The 20459-nt window shown below is 40.6% G+C and overlaps 1 protein-coding gene across 2 annotated transcripts in view; it reads right to left on the minus strand.

The window, feature by feature from the left end:
- Positions 1-20459, minus strand: part of RORA (RAR related orphan receptor A) — a gene marked incomplete at its 5' end in the record, with an annotated part of 349563 nt that overhangs the window by 59384 nt on the left and 269720 nt on the right. Inside the window, one exon of one of the 2 annotated variants that reach the window (XM_080351271.1) lies at positions 2871-2901. The exons of the other annotated variant lie outside the window; for it this stretch is intronic. Within the exon in view, the coding sequence (XP_080207397.1) occupies positions 2871-2901 (31 nt within the window). Of the gene's footprint in view, positions 1-2870; positions 2902-20459 lie in introns of those variants that run through there. 2 annotated transcript variants of the gene reach the window in all.

Consider the following 20459-nt stretch of genomic DNA (forward strand, 5'->3'; position numbering starts at 1 on the left):
CCCCTGTCTCTCTACAAAGTAGGTACCAAAACCCAGTAAAATACCACACTTTTGAATCTAGCTCCCTCTGTCTCACCTCCAGTTACGTACCGGCGTAACAACTGAACCCACGTTTCTATTCGAGCGCAGAGTATTTGCTCATCAATTCATGGCCCTTAGTCCTGTTCTCCTTGAAGTCAACCTTGAAACTTCTGCCAGTGAAGACTCTTGCAGAAATAGCATCTCCACCAATTAAGACACTGGCAAAATTATTTGATTTCTTTGCAAACTTTTACTGGTAAGTACATAAAGTTGCACACTGCCTTAAAGCTATCAGCCAGTGAACTGACCTGCATATATTATAAACTAAAAACACAAGGCTTCCTGAAGCCTCTACAAAGACTTGCAACAGCTGATAAATATTTTTTAAAAGGCCATCAATCTACAAAACACTTAGTCATTATGAACTTCGACGTTTCACCACTCTGTATTTTCTCAGAAATAGGAAAAACCCCTCTTTCCTCTCTGCTTGAAATCCGAAAGTTACATTTCTTATCGTGCAGCCTGTTTTAAGGACAAGTCCAGCCACTTCACTGGACAAGTCTATTTCCAGCTATGGATGTGCAGCCAGCCGGGCAAAATCCTTACTCATTCAAACCTGCATACACTCTGAAAGTCCAAGCATTTTTCAAAAGTAAAGCAAGCATGTTTTCAAGAACATTATGTTGCATGAAAAATACAACTTACAATTTAATTTCACGTGATATCAATGTGGGGCACCTAAACATCAATAGGAAAGGAATTTATACTCTTCTTTTTCATTAAAAAAAAAAAAAAAAAAGGAAATCTGTATAATCCCATATTCTCCTGATCAGAAGCCCCAAAATATACCACTACAGCACCAAGAATCAATAAAACATTCAGTTCACCTACACATTTTACATTTTTCCCTTGTGTCTTTGATGTTATATAAAATTGCATTCCCTGTGCTACTGGTCCACTTCTCTCAAATCACAATATTGGATTGTGGATCTACTATTTCATAGCAATCAGAGGTCACATTAAGGCAAACAACACCACGTTTCCTCCAGCTGAACCCTGTCCAGCAAAACAGAAAAAGGATAAGAAAACAAGGAAGTTTTCTAATGCACTAGATAATTAAGTACTGCAAAACAGGAATGAAAGGTACCACAGAAGTAGTCTGTAAAAAGTACAAAGACCTAAGTATTTGTGTAATACAACCACTAGGAATTAGACTTTAAAACCCAAAACCTGGGCTCCAAGATTTTACATCAGTGTGGAAATTGGTTTAAATGAAACTTCCAAGAGAGTGAAAAACGTATTTCAAAGTTGTGTTGGTGCAAATCATCTGCCTACTCTTTCACAACGCAACTGAAGTCTCTCTCCAGAAGAATACAAAGCAATTATACCTTCCAATTTGTTAAAATTTTGTACTTTAAAAAAAATATTTATTTAATCTCATGGTTCTATCAGGCTAAGGGATACACTGAAAAACTGTCTCATCACAATACATGGAATTTTAAGGGACTGCTAAAGCATCCATATAGTTCACACTTTAAAAAATGCATTTCCTTTTGTTACAGATGCAAACATTTGAACCAACCTAATTACATTTTCTTGCCAAATACATTCAGCATGGCTAATCATTAATGAATATAGTGCTTTTCTTTTTATTCACATAAGCTTCTCTCCAAGAAGGAAAGGAAGCCTAGTAATTGAAAATTACCGAGCCTCAAACACGATGGTGTTACTGATGCATATTACCTACTGCTCTTGCGAAGTGGGGAAAAAAAACACCAAATAGTTTCTGGCTGTAGAAGGATTAATTCTTCTTTTTCAAGTTTTTCTCTTTTTTTAAGGAAAAATTAACTACAAAATTCACTCAAATACTTTAAATGGTACAGATTGAGTATTTTTGTGGGGGCATTAAATTCAAGTATCAGCAGTAGCATTCTTTAGATTACTATTAAAGAATATCCTGTTTAAATAAAACAGTGTGTTTAGAGGTTTTTTTTAAACTACTATGACTTTAAAAATGCTGCAATGCAAAGTTCTGCTGTTGACCTTATTTTATTAAGAAACATGGCATACTGAAGACATATCTCTGAAGTTTTGATTTCTCATCAAAAACTTCATTTGACTTTCCTCACTCGGACATCGCTCCTCATTAAGGACTTGGATAAGCAAGTAGAAAAAACTTTAGATTAAAAAAAAAGATATATCTCTAAGTAGCTCTAGTTTTTCCCCTTGTTTCAAAGCCTTTTAAAAGCGAGCAGCTACCTCTGAGGATGGCATTGAGCCCCATCGGCTACCTACAGGATGCTGCACGTTCTTTTCCCCTTTGCTAAAGACAGATTTTACAGTACGTCTTTTCTGCAAGGGTGTGCAGAGACCTGACAGCTCGGCTGCGCTTTATGCAACTCCAACCACGTCTAATCATAACCTTTTCCTTCGAAAAGCCGCTCTGGCAGATAAGCTATCTCTCCCCTCTAACTTGTAAGCGGCCGTGTAAAGTGCAGCGGGGTTACGGCTCCGCGGGGCTTCCGCGGCCGACTGCACCGCAATACGGCGGCAGCGCCGGGCAGGACCGAGCCGCTCCGTCCCTCCGAGAGCTCCTCAAAACCTGCCCCTGCTCCAGAGGCCGCCAGCCGGGTCCCCGCATCGGCAGCGCCGCTCCCCGGCCCAGGCTCCCGCAGGCCGCCCCGCACCGGCGGGACGCGGAGCGGCGGCACCGGCGCTCGCAGGAGAGAGGCCACGGAGCACCGTAACTCCAGCCGGCCCGATCGCTCCCGGGCCGGCCTCCCCGCTTCTCCGCGGCGCGGCACGGCGCGGCGCGGCACGGCACGGCGGCTCCCGCGGGCTGCGCCTACCTTTCATCGCGGCGAGCACAAAACACATCATTTGTCAGGGGCGAAGCGGCGGGGAGCGGAGCGCGGCGGGCAAGGAGGCGGGCAGGGGAGGCGGGCCGGGCCCTCGGCGTGAACCACCACCACCACCGCCGCCGCCGCTGCCTCAGCAGCAGCAGCCGCCGCCGCCTGCCAGCGGAGAGCCGCGCGGCCCCGCCATCCCCCGGCCCATATGAGGCTCCATGTGACCCGCTGACATCAGGCCAGCCCCGGCCCCCCTTGTTTACACCGCTCGCTCCCTCCCCGCCCCTGCCGAGCCGATGGGCGGCCGGTCACGGGGCGAGCCCGGCCCGGCAGCACCGCCCCCGCCGCCGCCCCGCGGCGTCTCTCCGCCGCAGCGCCCGTGAGCGGGTCCGGCCCCGGGGAGGCGGCAGGTGCCGGGCAGCCCCGGCCCGCGGGGGAGCGGCCCCGCAACTCGCCCTGGGCCAGCTAGCGCGGGCCGCTCGGGCAACCGAGCGCGGAGGAACCGGGTTTGGCTGAGTGGAGACGCACGGAACAGCGGGGCTGGGGGGCCGGGGCCGTCCCGGCAGCCACATGCGTAACGGGGCGGGCGGTAGCGACCATCGCCTCTGAAAGGCCCGCTGCCGGCAGCAGCAGCGTGTGGCCCCGTTCGTCCCGCTCCTCTCTTGAAATTCATCTTTTTTTTTTTTCTTTCCTCTGAAGGATTTATAAGTGTTGCTTTAAGTAAAATAATAACCTTATTGAAGATACATCTTGCCATGACTATACACTTCATCGTCATTCACTTGATAAAGCAGGACAGCATTTACATTTTAAATCTGTCTGGTGATGGGTTCATAGTCTCTTAGGATTTACTTGGAATGTATAAAGCATTATACCATTGCTAAACTTATTTTCATATACTCTCCAGCATCAGCTATCACTGTATTGTCAGTTTGTGAGATGAAGTTTTGCATCACTAATACATACACAACCATGCTACAAGAGGAATAGTAAAAGACTGAACCTGGAAAAAATCCAACCTATAAAAAAAACCCCAAATATCACTTCGGTGAAAATTACGTTACCAAAATCAATATTTTTTCAAATTCCTGTCTTAGCCACTGGAAGGGAGTGTCACAAAATATAAAACTGCAGAAAAGCATTGGTGCATTACAAGTTGTTTGATAGGGGCAGAATACAAAAATTCATAATAATTTAATCAGAACTATAAGCACTTAATGAAAATAAGAGAAGGGAAAATAGATAAACAGAAGCCAGAGGAAGCATCTTAATATTAGAAACAAAGCCGTATATGTAAAAAGAGCCCTTATGAGATGAGGACACTGAAACCATCTCTCATTAAATCGCCCCTAATAGCTAATTCTTACCTATTTCTTTAATGAGTTCTTAATACAGCATATTATTTAAACGTAATTAGAAGCTATCCAGGTGTACTTATCAATTATCAGCCTAGTCATTCAAGTTCCATTAATGCAAAATACTGTTTTAAATCTTGCATATTTAAAAATATTCCAAGAGCTAATCTGGTACAGTATTGTAAATTTAGCAGATACCTTTGGCATAAAGTTTTTGATCTGGGTTTGTCATCCTTCTTTATACTAAGCCATTCCTACCAGTAGCACTACATGGGTTTGCGTTCACGGAGGTTAATCTGCAGCACATGTTTTAAAGTTGCAATGTACTGAACAGAAGCCTTACGGGACACCCAGGACTGAACCAAATACCACTTAGAGCAGTATTGGCCATGGTACAAAAGGAGCTGGGGACACTTCATCTCAAAAAAACCCACTCCGGTTTCTAATTCCATGAATTAAAAATAATCAATTCTGCTTGCTCAGGAGCACAGAGCTCTTTGGAATCCGGAAAATGCTGCTTTTACACGTGGGCCAGCTGCTGCTGTGGAATTTAGATGCAGTCAGAAAAACTGCAGCACATGCAAGACAAAAGAATTATGTCTTAATATACTGTAATGTGGAGTTAGATCATTGTAAACGTTTCGCTCTGACACAGCAAATAATGTCAGACCTATGGCTTGAAAAATGTCACAGTCCATTAGTGCTAGTTGTCTTGTCAGACATTTAACCTTAAGGTACACAGCATTACATTATTACTGATCTGTATTTGTTTCCAGTTCAACTGAAATGCAACTAGTAATCTGGAATGACATCTAATGTGCTAAACGGCTTCAATAATAAGCAGGCGACACAGATTTTTGCATTCTTACAAATGCCTTACAACAGTTGCTTCATAAAATTGTAGATTTTTCATTAGACATTTTAAGTGAAAGCATACTTAAAATAGCCTATTATCAGTTATTGATATCCCATCTACAACACATCCATTTGCACTTCAGTTTTCTGTCTTGGTTTGACCTCATTATGAAAATTAAATTAAATATCCATTTCCTCCCAATTTACCAAACTATCACAGTACTGAAAGTCTCACTCGCCTTCAGACATCAAATAAATTACAACACAAAGACAATGTACCAGTCAAATAATACTTAGCTCAGTATTACAGTTTACTTGATACTCGGTTGCTCTCACTGGTTTATACAGCAGGGTTTCATCTGACTTATATGGACGCCTCCTATTTTCCAGAAGCTTCTACTCTATTGTGCTTGTTACTTAAGCATTTAATAAATACCTGTAAAACACCGCAAGACTGCATAGTCTTCATAAGAGTGAGGAACTACACCTCAGGTTACACGCAATTCTTTCCTCAATTTCTGCATGCAAAGACCTCTTGCAGGTGTCAAATCTATGTAACTAATGGTTCGGATGATGCGAGATGCGCTCCTGCCCTTTCACTACAGATGAGAGTCAAGGCAGTTGCGCTCCCGCCTGCCTTTGATGTCCCAGTCTCAAGGCCTGTGACAACTGGGGGAAGCACAAAGGGTCTGCTACAGCACAAACTTAAATTCTAACCACTTGCAAATATCCAGGAACTATAAACGTTAGATCACTAGTTTAAAGACGTTAACACATTGTGTAACCTTATCAGGTATTGTCCTGTGTTGTGCTGATATAGATGATGTTGATTTGTTAGCCTAACCACAAGCCTCCACAACAATTGGAGAGAAACAACTGTTTCTAACAACCTTTTCACCTCTGCTAGGCAAAAGAAAAAAAAAGTGATAAATTGCTAACAAAGAAAGGGAAAGTGCCTACGATGGATATTAGCATTAGTAACTGGGAAACCAGTATTTAACTGTGTATTCTAAGCAGAGGACAGAAAATATTGAAAAGCTCTCCTCCATAAAGCTACTGAGCAAAGTAACAAACTCAGCTTCCAAGATGAACCAATAACTACCTACTCTGAACTACTTGTTCAAAGACATCCCCAAACAGAAACAGTTTAAATGCAACTAATTAAAGAATGTTTATGTTGTGCTAACCTGGAACATGAGTGGAGAGCATTTCTGCAGACTGTTGTGTCATGTTTTGCATTCTTGCCTAAGTGAAGCTGCATGGTTAGGCCTTAATTCAGGAAAAATTTTGAGACCTCCTTATCACTAAAATGTAACATTTGACAAATAAATATAGGGTATAACCACCACCTTCCTTCCCGATATAGCACAGCGAAAAAAATGCTCTTAAAAGAAGAAAATGTGTCATGTAATAACCCCCTGCCTGAAGGAGGTATAACCACACAGGGTTGTTGTGAAGCTGAAGTTGTCAAACCACTAGGAGGTATAGCATTTACCCACTGCTCTGCCACTGTCACACACACAACTGCATGCAGATCCCCTTGCACAGAAATGACTGCATGCTGCATTCACCTGTGGAGATGAAAACTTAGTGGAAAAGAAATGCAATATAAACACATTTCAGTAAGGAGTCCAGAGCCTCCATATTTTCAGTTTTAGCAGAGACAGCTTCTTCACTTCATAAAACGACCTAGAGCTAAGTTTTCCACATATGTTTTTGCTTTAAGAAAAAGGGCTTAGACTGTCAGTATAAATTTACATAACCATGCGTATTTTTAATTGTTTTTCTGAAGTTTTCATATGCTTTTAATGAAAGAAGTTCTCTAAAACGTTTAGGAAATCTGGTATTGATTCAAACAGACAGCAGTAACATTTAGAAACGTTCAAGTATTTTTCAGTACTTCCAACACCTACAGAAAAATTCACTTCTTATCAACATTTAAATAGCTGCTCTGAGGAGTTAAACCCTGCCCAGAGAAGGTGACAGCACCTACCTGTTAAATAGGAAAAAGCAGGTGGCACTGAAGGCAAAGCCTTTCTCCAATTGCAACCCAAACATGTCATAACATCAGGTGAAGCATTCAGCTCCAAGCTCATATTAGGGATGCAGCTCCAGATGCAACAAGAGTTTAAAACACCAAACCAAGTCCCAAGCATTGGAAAGGTGCGCTGTTGCCTTTTTGGCTTCTTACACAGCAATAATCATATGTGAAACCACGCAGGTGCAGCCATCACAGCTGCCTCGTTTACCAAATACATCCAAAACAAAGCGTAGGAAAACTGCAGCTCTACATCATTTTAAAAACACAAATCACAATTCTGTCTGCCCTTATTGACAATCACTTTTTTCTAAAGGGGTTTCTAAATGGTATATGCAACACCCACAAGAAGAAAATTGTTCCTTAACACATTTCCAGATTCTCCAGATTTAATAGTATTTTAATCTTCATTTCTTTCTAGCCCTCCAAGTAGTACATTGTCGAAGATGAATCTGAGGTTGTCCTCATTAAGTTGCCTCTTTTTATCTATTTAAAACTGCTACTATGCTGACCCTGCAATCATACCATTTTGCTTCAGACAAACTGCCTTCCTAAATTCTTGCTGAGGAGGTGTGCTTTTGTGCAGTATGGGCCTGCAGCTATACATCTTAATCAAGCCATTTTATAAACTACCCCACAACTTCCAATTAAGTGCATTGCTATCCACAACTGTTGAACCAGTTGCTGTGCTTTGCCAAACAGCTGCTACAGTTCTGCACCTGGTAAACAGAAGTACGAGTGGGTTCTGGAGGAAAAGTAAATCTAAAGTCATTATTATCAGCTAGGTATGCTGTTAGCAGTAAAAGATTTTAAAGATCTGTTTTACTGGATTGTCACCCTGTTTCCTCTAACCTTGAAATTCCTTGAAAGGATATCATATTTGTTTCTTTTCAAAACATAACAGCAGCCATGTTTTGGAATTAAAGTTATTAGAAAGATGAGATTATGGCAAATTAATCATCTGCCACCAACTGCAAGATTACAAGGTTATCAAGAGATAGATCAAACTGGACTTAGCAGCATCCCTCTTTTCTGCACACCTAAAATGGGGTTATGGAGTGACTGGTATTAGATTACTGATCACGCTGCAACTGCTGAGTCCGTGTTTGTTCTTGGAGAAATTATTGTCTATGTAGCTTAGAAGTTGTCTGAAGTCACATGACCAAATCTTTCTACAGTGTCCTAACATTAATGCTGCCAAAAAGCAGGAATTGTTTGAAAGCTGTTAGAGGTCTTTCTCATGCTCAAGCTACTTTTGACCCGTGTTGCTTGCCAAAAACTGCAGCTGTGTATTGCTCAGTGTATCCCTTTTGGTGTGGAAAAGTCAATGGATGGTGTAAAACCTCTGTTGAGATGATTGTCAGTAGCACAAAGAACAGCAAGATACTGGTTGTCCTCAAAGAAGCAATTGTTAGATCCTTGTTTAAGGATCATCATCACATAATCACTCTTGGGCATAAACACGTGCTCCAAAGAACCACCCTTCCCTGTAAACCTACTCAAAGAGAATGGTGGTGTTTGTAGTGAAACTTCTTCAACATATTTTGGAATCTTCAAAAGTCCATTTGCTCCTTCTTATCAGCTTGATGTCTGGGGTTCAGTAATGCAGAAGTAGCCCTTGTGAAGTTGCTCCATTAACACTGAGCATCCTGCTGGTGACAAACGAAAACAGACGCCTGGATGCAGAGATACTGGCTGTCAACTGTGCTGGTGCCTTTTGGAGGGCTGCTGAGAGGGGACAGAATTGTCTAAGTGCTCTGGTCTCTTTCTGAAAAACACCTTAGCAGTCTTGGAAAAGTTCTTACTTGTCTAAAAAGCCTTTGGCCTGTAGCCCTTTTAATCAGTTTTATGGGCAACAACTGAGTTTCACAAAGCATTAGGTCCAGTTCCCAAAATGTAGTGCCTACAATCATATGCAGAAGACTTGCAATGCTCACAGGAACGCCCTGTTCACATGCATTCCCACAGGAAAGGAAAATGAGAACTAAAAAGAATTCTGCAAGTCTTCTTGCGTCCTCCAGCAAATTTATGACTAGCCTGGCCATTGGCTTCAGGCCTACAGCCAGTTACATACCAGGGATAAGTAACAGGTTATTTTCCTGAAGCATATTGATCAAATGGTGGTGTTCTGTTTCTTTAATCCTTGACTTTCTCTTTCTGCCCTCTTCTGAATCATCAGGGATGGCCAAGGCAGGAGAAAGGGTAGCAGCGAGCAGTGCGCGAGATGAAGTGAGAAAGACTCGGAATCTTCCTCACAGATGTGTCTGGCCAGATGAGGTGTCAGGAAGGAACCTAGTGGTTTTCTGGCCTTTTCCTGAGGAATGGTTCAACAGTCAAGATGATATGGGCACATCCTAGTGGATCCTGTGCCCTCCATGTGCCTGGGGCATTAATAGCCCTTTGGCCTCTCTTATTTCCTCTCTTCTTGTGGGACACGCTCTAATCTGCTGACAAACAGAATGCTTCAACTGTGCTTAAGAATAATCAGAGAAATGTAATAAGCTGCAGTCTGCAGACAGCCAAACAATATTGTCCCTTCTGCCTGTAAACTCCTGAACCCATGTCCAAGGCACAGCTGCCAGAGAACAATGGAAGCAGACTCACATATGGAACTACGGGTAAGGAGGAGGGTGTTTCGGGTGTTGAATTTGCCCTGTACCCACTTCCAGATTAAACAAAATTAACCTGAGGGAAACTCATGCCAGCATTTACATTATTTCAGGTCATACCCAGTGTCAAAACTCCCTCTTGTGCTATGGGAGATGAGCAAGAAATGTTCCCTGTTTTCAAGAATGTGATTAAGAATGTGAGCTTTAGTGGGACAAACAAGCTGTGCTGGGCATTCAGAGAACTAATAGGGAAATTATTTTTCTTTCATGGAAAATAGAAGCACCTGTCCAGTCAAGCAAACCAAGTGATGATTCTGCGTTATGAAATACTGTTTTTATAACTATTGACATTTCAGTCAGTAGTGCCACATGTCAATAGTGGTTTTACTGCTCACATTTAAAGCACAGCTTTCAGGACGAGATTCATCTAAGTTGACATTGTCTGATCAGCAACATATTTCCTGCTCCCGTGAACATATACATTATTTATACAGCTTTGCACTGGAAAGTATTTGTGCTATTATGAGAAAAATGTTAAGATCTGGCATGCTTTCTATGTTGCAATGCAAAATAGAAGCTTAGAACCACACATGCTTTCTAAGACAATTAAAGCTCCATGTGAGGCCTCTCTCCAGAATTAGTCTTCAAGACACAGCTTACATGGGTGTCTGAGCCTGCGCGCCTCCTCTTTTCCAGCACAGTATTTAACAGAGAGGTCCGAAATACTGCACATATCGCATTTTCTCCAGTTCCTGCTCTGATTAATACTGAGTTCCAGAACAGAAACATTGGCAAGTCTAACATACCCTCTGATGATGTACTAGTAGATCGCTGTTAATTTCTGCCATTTTTCACTTCTTGGTAGTCTGACGGTAGCCAACAAACTGGTTTTTTTTGCAGATCAAATGCTATTTTTCTAATGAAACTTCAGAGCCACTCCAGCAGCTTCACTCCAGATGTCCTCCCCCACGGCACCATTACATTCTTACAATTATCAAAGAAAAGTCATTACTTCTGATGCTGTTAGTGAAAAATAAATGGCAGTGATTATGGCATTTAAGCCTTCAGCTTTAAGGATAACACAAACCCTAATGATCCATTTTCAAAAGTCAATACAGCCTCAACTATTGTACTTGAAACAAAACACTGCATACCTACTTAGAGTGATAAATAAACAATGATACTGTTGTTTCTCAGCATGAAATCCATACAGATAATTCTTTTGCATAATTCTGATTATCAGACACGATAAAGTGACACTTTTGAAGGACATCAGACTTTAGTAGAAGAAGAAGATGATTCACTCACAATGATAATTATTTGAGAGCATTGTTTTACTGATAATCACCAATTTCAGTGGAGAACACCTGCACAGTACCATCTTTTTACTTTAAAAGGAGGAGAGCAGTATTCTAAGCTGATTAATTTGATTACAAAGCAGAGCATATAGGGCAGACCACCTATAGGAAATGATCTATTGCTTCATATAAAACCTGGTTTTATAACCTGTATTTGTATTAATTTAGCTTGAGATAGCATTTTTTTATCCTATTTAGATATCAAAACAGGTAAAGGATTTATAAACCTTCTCATTTTCTTAGTAATTTAATCTGAGCTACTACCACTTACTTGATAAGAATAACTTGAAACGCATAATTTAAAAGTCATTAGCATACACCCATCTTACAGAAAAGAAACCACCAAGCATTTTTCACTTAGGCACATCATTTCTGATTATTTCAATTCAATTTTAAAGGATCTTTGACAGGGCTACTGAAAGGCTTGTCAAAGAACAGGGAAACATTATGACATCCTTTCCCCACATTCCTTTCCAGAGCATGAAATATGAGGGACATTTCTAATAGAATCAAGCCTAATTTAAGGCTCCGTTAATCTTTACTTTAAGGTTGCTATAGCTGGGGAGGTTACCTCTAGCACATGACAGCTGTTCTTCAGCGCACATCTGCAGTCAGGTTCTAACACATACCCCTCCCCCCCATTATTAAAATACAAATTTCTTGACTCCAAAGCAAATATATTGCAAGCATGTACTTTACAAGCTGCAATGAGCAGAGATACTTGAATTTCAATATAGATTGTTGGGGGTATTTTTAAGCGTCCAATAATTTAAAAAAAGGTATCTGCTGCTTTTAATCATTCTATTCATTTTCAGCTGAAGGACAAAGAGCAGTTTCTTTTACTTACATTTTGGGAAACTGAGATGTGTTAAATTTCTCTATGTCATCACCAGAATTACAGCAGCACGAACCTCTACAATTCAGTGATGTAAGACAGAGTGACAGACTGTCCACTGCTGAGGTACAGCCAGATGAGGGATGGAAACAAGCGCTTGTGCAGATGGCTAAATGGCTGCAACATGCTGAATGAACAGATGACACTATTTTTTAACAAATCTGAGAGGGATGGAAGCTGGTTCACTTCTAATAGAAGAACTGAAGAACACTTCAACAGGAGGTGAAGAAGTATTGAAGTTCAGAGATATTGCTGAGTTCCACACCAAAATGCTGAGGGAAGAAGTTTCTGAAGCACGGCTAAAGATAGTTAAGACAATACAAAATGGACAGAAAATGCTATCAAATAAATGGAAGGAGAACTACCCATGTGAAACTGCTAAAGTAAGGTAACCTACCTCAATGTGAAAAATAGAGAGAACACACACTATTTTACCTAGAAAATCATCATCATTTTTTCTTTACAAGCTTCTGGTTAATAATTTTGAAAAATCATACAGAAGAGATGTATGGTAAAAATCCAAGGGTATTCTGACAGAAGAAATTACTTAAAGATTGTATTTTCCTGTAGCAAGTTTCTGAACAATATAGAACACTACACAACTCTTTCTGAGCCTCAGTTTTGAGAGAATAAGAAAAACACAGCATTTTTTGTGACAGCTTCTTGACTCTCCTCAGTAACTGATACATCTGCTGTATTTCCATCCAGTATTGAAGTGAAAAGGAGACAAGCAGCAAATGGGAGCTGGTGCTAACAGAACCTTGAAAGCTCTGTTCTCAAAATCAAGTGTACTAGAGGAGAACTCTCCAATGCACAGGATAGAAGAGACATTTCCAAAAATGGGCCAGTATACGCAGTCACCCCCAAAATTAGGAATGTGTCAGTGCTCATGGTAAAGCCAGCCTGCTAACACTACAGTATGCTACAGATGCGATAACAAGGGTCCCTAGAGCCTGCTGTTAGGGCCAACATATTAAGTGATGGTAACTGTATTATGCTTATAAAGTCAGGGTCTTGAAGTCCTCTGGGAAAGTGAGACAAAATACACACATGACTGACTTCTAGAGACTCCTAAAGATCTCTGAGGAGAATGGTTTAGAGAAGGGAGGAGTAGCCGCTCCTGGGGTTTGAGTGCCTTGTGTTCCTCAGGCCTGCAAGCCACTTCATTCAGAAGGCATCATCTCCTCAAAAGAGCCTCCAAAGGGAGCCCCATGGACCCTCCCAACTCACCTCAAGCTTTCAGATGTGCACTGATCTCTTACAGGAAAGATGCACCATTCCAAAGCCCTATATGTTTTGTTTCTTTCTACTTAATCTTGCCTCTCTTTTGTTTCTAGGTAGATGTTAGTCTTGCCATACAGCATTCAAAGCCACACAAAAACATATATATTCTGTGTTAGACTTTTTCATCTAAGGCCAGTAACTCTGCAAAGAGCACTATGCATAGTTTCATAGGGAAATGAATGCATTATTTTTGCCTTCACAAACTCTAGCCCTTCCTCTTTAGTTGTCTAGTGATCCCAAACTGAAAACATGCCAAAGCATTGCAATATACATGCTTCATTTGTTTTGTCAACCAAATAAGAAAACAAATGTTTTCAAGCAATTATTACATTTAAATTAAGCTTGTAAAACATTTAACAGTACTAAGACGGAAGAAATACACTGAAACTGTAAGACAGAAGAAATACACTGGCGTTCCAGCCGTCACAGTAAGTAGGGCTGCCATTTCCCTAAGTGAAAAAGAGGCTATCTCCGTCAAGAGAAAATCAGAATATGTTTTGCACTGCTATACCAAATCCTCAGGTCTAATACAACTTTAGAGGTATATCACAAATACTTTGTGAACATTGATGATCATACAGCAAAGGCAAAAATCACTATGTTTGTAGGCATCTTATGTCAGGTGAAAACTTTCAGGCGGTCAATTACGGATAGTTCTTCTTGAAAGGCTCAAATACTTTTTTTCACTACTTGCAGTGCTGATTCAAGTTATTTCATACCCAGCCATCTAACTCCTTTTTGCTTTCATTCTCTTGTAAAAATCAGGAAGCATGAGCTTCGCTTTAGTTGCTTCCACCAATACCACAATAATGTCTCAAGTTTGTAATTATTTCATATACCATGATACTGAGTAGGATAAAATAATCCAAAATTATGAGATAATGTTCTGCCACATTTCAGGTGCTTGTTGCTGGAGATGTGACAGATTACTGATGTGATCCAAAGGCCTGCAAAGACATAAAAACAAACTTAAAAGACACTCATAACATGAGCAGCCAAATGCCTGTATGCTTCTCACTCTGCTTAGTAAAGGGAAAAATCTCACTAGAGATAGGCCCAGTTGTTTTCCAAACTGATGAAAATTAAGAAATAAATAGGGAAGGACTGGCAAAGGCAACACGATACTACCAGTGGGGTACAGAGTGTTTAAGCAGAGTTAGGATTAGGGATATAGCAATACTGCAGTATCTTGGTGTTCACACTGCTATTATAAAAAAATCAAGCCAAACACAACTAGGACACATTAGAAAGCATGATCTTGCCTCTTCAAAGAATATTATTAGTTTACTTCCAGGTTGTTATTTTTTCCCTTGTCACTAGCACCAATCAATATTAGGATAGATATTGTTATTCCTTTGTGGCAATTGTGAGTTTTGCTGAAGGGGACGGGCAGGAGCGGTGTGTTGTGGTTCCTCCCGTTAGCGGGACACCGGGCTGGGCACACGCGCCGCAGGATCAGGTGGCCCTGCCTGCACAGCACGTGCACCTGAGCCACGCTCCCCACGGCGCTGCGTTTGTGGCCGTGGGGCTTGCAGGGAAGTGATGGTCAAGGTGACTTCTCAAAAGGCACAGGCACAAATGAGAGACAGGACTGTCACTGCCAATGCCTTATTTCTTCAGGTCTCCCACTAACTGAGTTAGCATTTCTGAACTGGGATTACTAAATTAGGGGAATTTTCCTCCATATTGGTGAAACCAATTCCTTGCTGTCTGTCTAATGGTTCACGTTTAGGTGATACAGACAGGAACGAAGGCCTCCATTCTCTAAGTCTGATAGCAAATGTGTCTTGACAGAATGGGATGCTTTTCAAAATGAGAAGGGAGAAAACAAAAGTTTCAAATCACATTATTCCAGAAGGTTTGAAAAACACTAGTTTTTTGAACAGTAAATATTTCCTGATCATTTCTCCTGATTTCCAGACTGCATGGCTAAATATGGGCCCTCATTTGCTGTCTCAGTGAGCATATTTTGTTCAAACACAAGTATGATAAAATCATTTGAGGACTAAGACTTGAGATCAAAAACTCAGCAATGGGGCTTATAATGTGTTTCATAAGGTGTCAGATGGCCTGTGATGGAACATTTGGAGTAGAATTCAAATAGACCCGAGGTTGTAAGAGTTACTCAACAGCGAGTTAATGAGAGTACTCCTTTATAAAATGAAGGAATACAGAGCGCTTTTATTAAACCATAGCTTTTTTGAAAAGCTTTTACTATGGAAACCAACTTCTGTAAGAAGATCCAGAATAGAAGGGAAACCACAGGTATGGTGTCTGAACCAGCCTTGTGACCAGGGAAACAAGAATTTTAAAGCCTGGTGGTAGGGGGTGATTGGATAGGAAGATAAAAATCCTTATTCAACAAAAGCAATGTCTGGTATCCTATCTTGAAGACTGCAGTTTTTAATGATAAAGAGCAAGCTGTCACACTCCTCCTCTATATGCACTTCCCTGGCTTGAGAATATTTCATTAAAGAGGATTTTTAAAAAGACTTAGCCATTTAGAGTGGCTCTACTGATCATTTGCCGAGGTGATCTCCCTACAGAGAAGTGCTGAAAACAACGTTACAGAGACTAAAAGGTCCACCTAGGGATGTCTGGATCAGCCATTGGACCTGGAAAGTAGAAACTCTGCTGTGAAATGGCACAGACATGGTGCAAGCTCAGGAAATGGTCACAAGGCAAGAAGCCTTTCACCTCTGAGAAACCAAAACTTAGGGATTTAACTCCCATGTTCTATCCAATCTTTCAAATCCTGCTGTGTCAGTGTGTGGATACATGAGCTGTCACTGAGCACTCTGCTCCTCAGCTAACAACACTCTGGAAATATTTGAAATGTGTTTCCATGTGCACAACTGGAAGGTGTTCATCTCCTGTACTCTCTGTATCTGCAAAACCAGCTTCATGCAAAGGGTTCAATAGTTGCAAGGTTACAAAGGTGCACTACCCATAAGCGTAGTGTTAAAATAAGCCTTTTATGAAGAAGGAAAAAACAAAACAAAACCCAAAACAAACCCCATTTAAGAAAAACAATTTCTTGGGCTTGTTCACCAGAACTAAACAGAAAGCAAAAGAAAAATCTATGCTGCTTTGCAACTTCTTGTCAACCAGGTGATCTGAAAATACGCTGAGCTCCACAATTCAGTATTATGTGCCCACACCCAAAGGATGCACAGGGAGTGGAGATGAACAGAACTGCATGTTCCATCTTCAAATTGCACCTATTATCTAATATACCAGTAAAAACATTTCCCACAATAATAATACACATACGCCTCAAAAGCTGTTTATTTGGCAACCTTGATGTATACTTCATTAAAGCATTAATTGGCATATCACCCTACTAGCTTGTTGCAATGATTTATAGACCAAAAAAAAAGAAAAAAGAAAAAAACCTGAGCCATCTTTTGTCCACGTTGTTAGCATAGCAAAAAAGAAGCATGGACGGGCATCTTCTGGATGCATTTACACAGCTTAAAACCACAGACTGTTTACGTGGGTGACACGGACTGAAGTGTCTGCCCTGCGTTATTATACTGTTAAGTGAAGACAGCTGGATTCTATTCTACCAAGAACATGAATCAATAAAGCTGCCAACTAAATTCAAATGAAGAAAACAGTTACCATTAAAACCAGCAAAAGTCAAAGGAAAGGCGGAACTGGATGTAACTAGATCACAGATTGTGCTTAAAAATATAAAAGAATCAGAATGACTTTTAAATGGAATCAATTAAATGTGGAAATTAGGAAAACAAAATTGTTGCACTTAAGAGTTGTAAAAAGACAATAATGGCTCCTTCAATAATATTAGTTACTCTTTGCCACCTTCACCAGGCCAGAATAAAGAAAATGGTACCTTTTGGATGGCCATTTTGTAGCCAGTATGACTGCAAACCAAGCCTGCAAGCTGCCCATGAAGTTCAGAAACTGCTTCCTCTTGCATGTGATTTGCAGGAGACTTCATTGTGTGCTCAGAAGCGGCTATTGCTGGTTCCATCTAAAAAAAACTGCACCACAGGCCTAAAAGTTTGGGTGCTCAGTTCTTCACCTGGATATTCTAGAGGAGGGCTCTCAAATGCATTTGGCAAGCACTACGGATAATTACGTGCTAGTTTTGCTACCCTAAGGAAGAACTGCCCCGAACACTTAGAGGCAAACTGTTTTGAAAAGAGCCATGCTGTGGGAGCATGTAAAGGATTGTTAAAAATACTTCATTTAGGTTGCAGCTTAAGCAGGGAGTGAACCAAAACATAACATATTTCTGCACAGAAAAACCTAGTAAGTACCTTCACATATTTATCTTTTGTGGCTTCTCTTTGGGTCAGGAATGACGACAGTGCCAAAAGCGTAGCACATCAATGATTACCCAGTCCTGTTTGTAATTCCCATATGCCAAACAACTGTGACAGAATGTTTACCATAAATGCGATCATTTTCCATTTATAAATAATACACAGTTTGGTCAAATAATTCCACATACAGTAGTACTGCACATCTGCAATAACGTAGGAAAATAGGTAAATCTGCCTTATTGGCAGGTTTTAAAAATACCTGTAGGCAAGTTTGTAGCTTGTCTGTGGCTACATTTTGTGCAGCTGGCATAATCCAATCTGTGCATATTTGCTGGCTATAAAGTTGCTATATTTACATTACTAGTGTATCCAAATATATTTTTGGGAGGGTAAAAAACTGAGGGAGTGGTGACTGAGTCAGGATCCCACATATTAGATTTCCATTTGGAACAGGTTTCCCAAGGTATCTAATTTCACTTGCAGCACTGTATGTCTGGGATTTCTCAATGTCTAATTGATGGAAAATATTATGTCTGTGTTTTAATCCAATTCCTAAAAGGCATTCCCTTTATATGGTTATAAGTACTTTAGCTGAGTATGCCAGCAGATGTTTTGGTATTGCCATACCAAAGAAATCATGCGAGATTTTCCATAATGGGCATAAATTCCTTTGGCTGCTGGGTCTTGGCTTTTTTAACTATCAACAATATGTCCGACAATATACTCTTAGTCACAAAATATTTGGAATATCCAATATTTGAAAATAATTTCCTAACGGTCTATATGGATCAAAATAAATCCTTGACCTATGACTGAGTGTTGTGGAATGAGCAAAACCAAAAACAAAGCAACAGGAAATCTATTGCTAACTTTGACATGATAAGGCGGCACATGAAATACCTAAAGAGAAGCCTCATTTTTTAACGCTGAGTCCACGTGTTGGGTAGATACATCAGGAAGAAGCATTTTGCTAGGAGAAGAAATAGCACCAAGTATTTTTACTTTATGTTTATGAGGATCACATTTACTCCTGATTTCTCTCCATTGTAATTACACTTTACACAACACAGTAGGAGTTACTTTGCCTCTGAACCATGAGATCAGAATCTGATTCTGCAGGTGTATGATTAAGAGCCCAGGGATGGGCACTTGCTTTGTTATCATCTGCTTTCTGACTAAGACCAGCAGAATGGACAGAAGGGAGATCAATCACTATGCAGAACTAGAATACAGCTCTCATTCCTCTGCTCTACAAGATGGATCATTTTGTCTGGATCTGGATCACAAAGAGGATCACTGAGAAAAATTGTTGATGAATTTAAAGAAAGCGGCAAACCAAGAACCAATAAAAGATGCAGCCAGAAAAAGAAACTGATAGATGGATGTCACCAGTTTTGTTGGCAATTACAAAACCATCTCTTTGAGGTGGATGTGGCTCCAGCCTATCAGCAGTGCCAGTGTACAGTTCAGAAAGAGCTGTGAAGTTTAGATCCACAGCAGCCTATTCAGCAGCTCAGCAATCCATCCCGTGCTGCTGTTCTCGTCAAGGTCCATCCACGCTCAAACAGATGAAAGAACATTTCAGCACACTGTTCCAACTGCTGTTCAATTCCCAACAAACAGCTTACCTAAAAATTACAGGTCCAAAACCCAACAAACTTACTGCAGAAGTGGAAAAAAAAATTACATAGATGATTTCTGAAAACAAAGTTACCAATTCTGGTTTTATATACACGTTGCTCCAGGAAAGTATTATTTCAAAGCTGAGACTGTTAGAAGCTTTGCCTTATATTAAAATAAAAATGGATTATATCCATTGTTTGTAAGCCAGCAATTCAGATATGCTTATTTGTAAGCTAAGTATAGTACTAATCAGATGGAGGCAAGGGTATAAGATCCTACCATCACTATGAATGTTAACTGTGTGCATAATGGCAGAACAGATTCTCCCTGTTTTCAGTACTTACCACACCAAAAACTCTGCAGAATTACTGCTCAGGGAAATTCAGGATTCATTAACCAACAGAGAGTCCAAAAATCTGCACTCCAGAAAGGAAAAACTGTGCAAAACTGCAGTCTCCCACTTAGAATACGGTACAGACAAAATTCAATTAAGCCCATGTAAACAAAGTTGCAGACACAAGAAAAAAACCACTGATGCTTTGCCACAGAAAGAATAGCTCATTTGGGAAAAGAGTAGATCAATATACTTAACCTCTACATTCCAGAGGGCTTCCAAATCACCTCACTTTGGCAAGGACAGTTGTGTAAACAATCAGCAATTAAATTAAAAATCTGGGAGAGAAAGCTAGTTGAATTCCTTCTGGGAATAGCTCTTTCAGTTATAAATCAAACACCAATGGAGGGGAAAAACATAATAATTCCTATAAATCCAAGATTTGTAATTCTTCAAACACCTCCAAACCAATTAAGTCCATGCAGACCTTAAAAGTCAGCATCATGTATGAATATTCAGGCAAGTTCTAACCATTCTTATACGCACAATCCAAATCACCCATCTAGCCCACTTATCAGCAAGGTTTCAGCTGGAACACCAAGAAAACAGTCAAAGATGCTGTGACTGTGGCACACAGCGGTTGAGAAGCCTGCAGTTGCAACACCGGGAAGGTGACTTGTCCATTTCAGTGACAGACAGAAGTGGTCAGGTACATCCAGGCACATTTGCACGCCAGCTAAGGGGCAGCAAACGATAAGTGAGAATAACAGCTTTTGAAACCCTTTGCTCCAAAGGATGTGCAAATACATCAGAACACAGCTATACTTGTCTCACTACCCAAAACTAGCCACATAGCTATTCTGACATAGCACTGAATGGTGGCATTTGGATATACCAGTAGTTTTAAATCAAAAAGCAGATAATTGAAATGTGCTTAGTAGTTTCA

Source organism: Nesoenas mayeri (assembly GCF_963082525.1).
Source record: "Nesoenas mayeri genome assembly, chromosome: 11".
Taxonomy (NCBI): Eukaryota; Metazoa; Chordata; class Aves; order Columbiformes; family Columbidae; genus Nesoenas; species Nesoenas mayeri.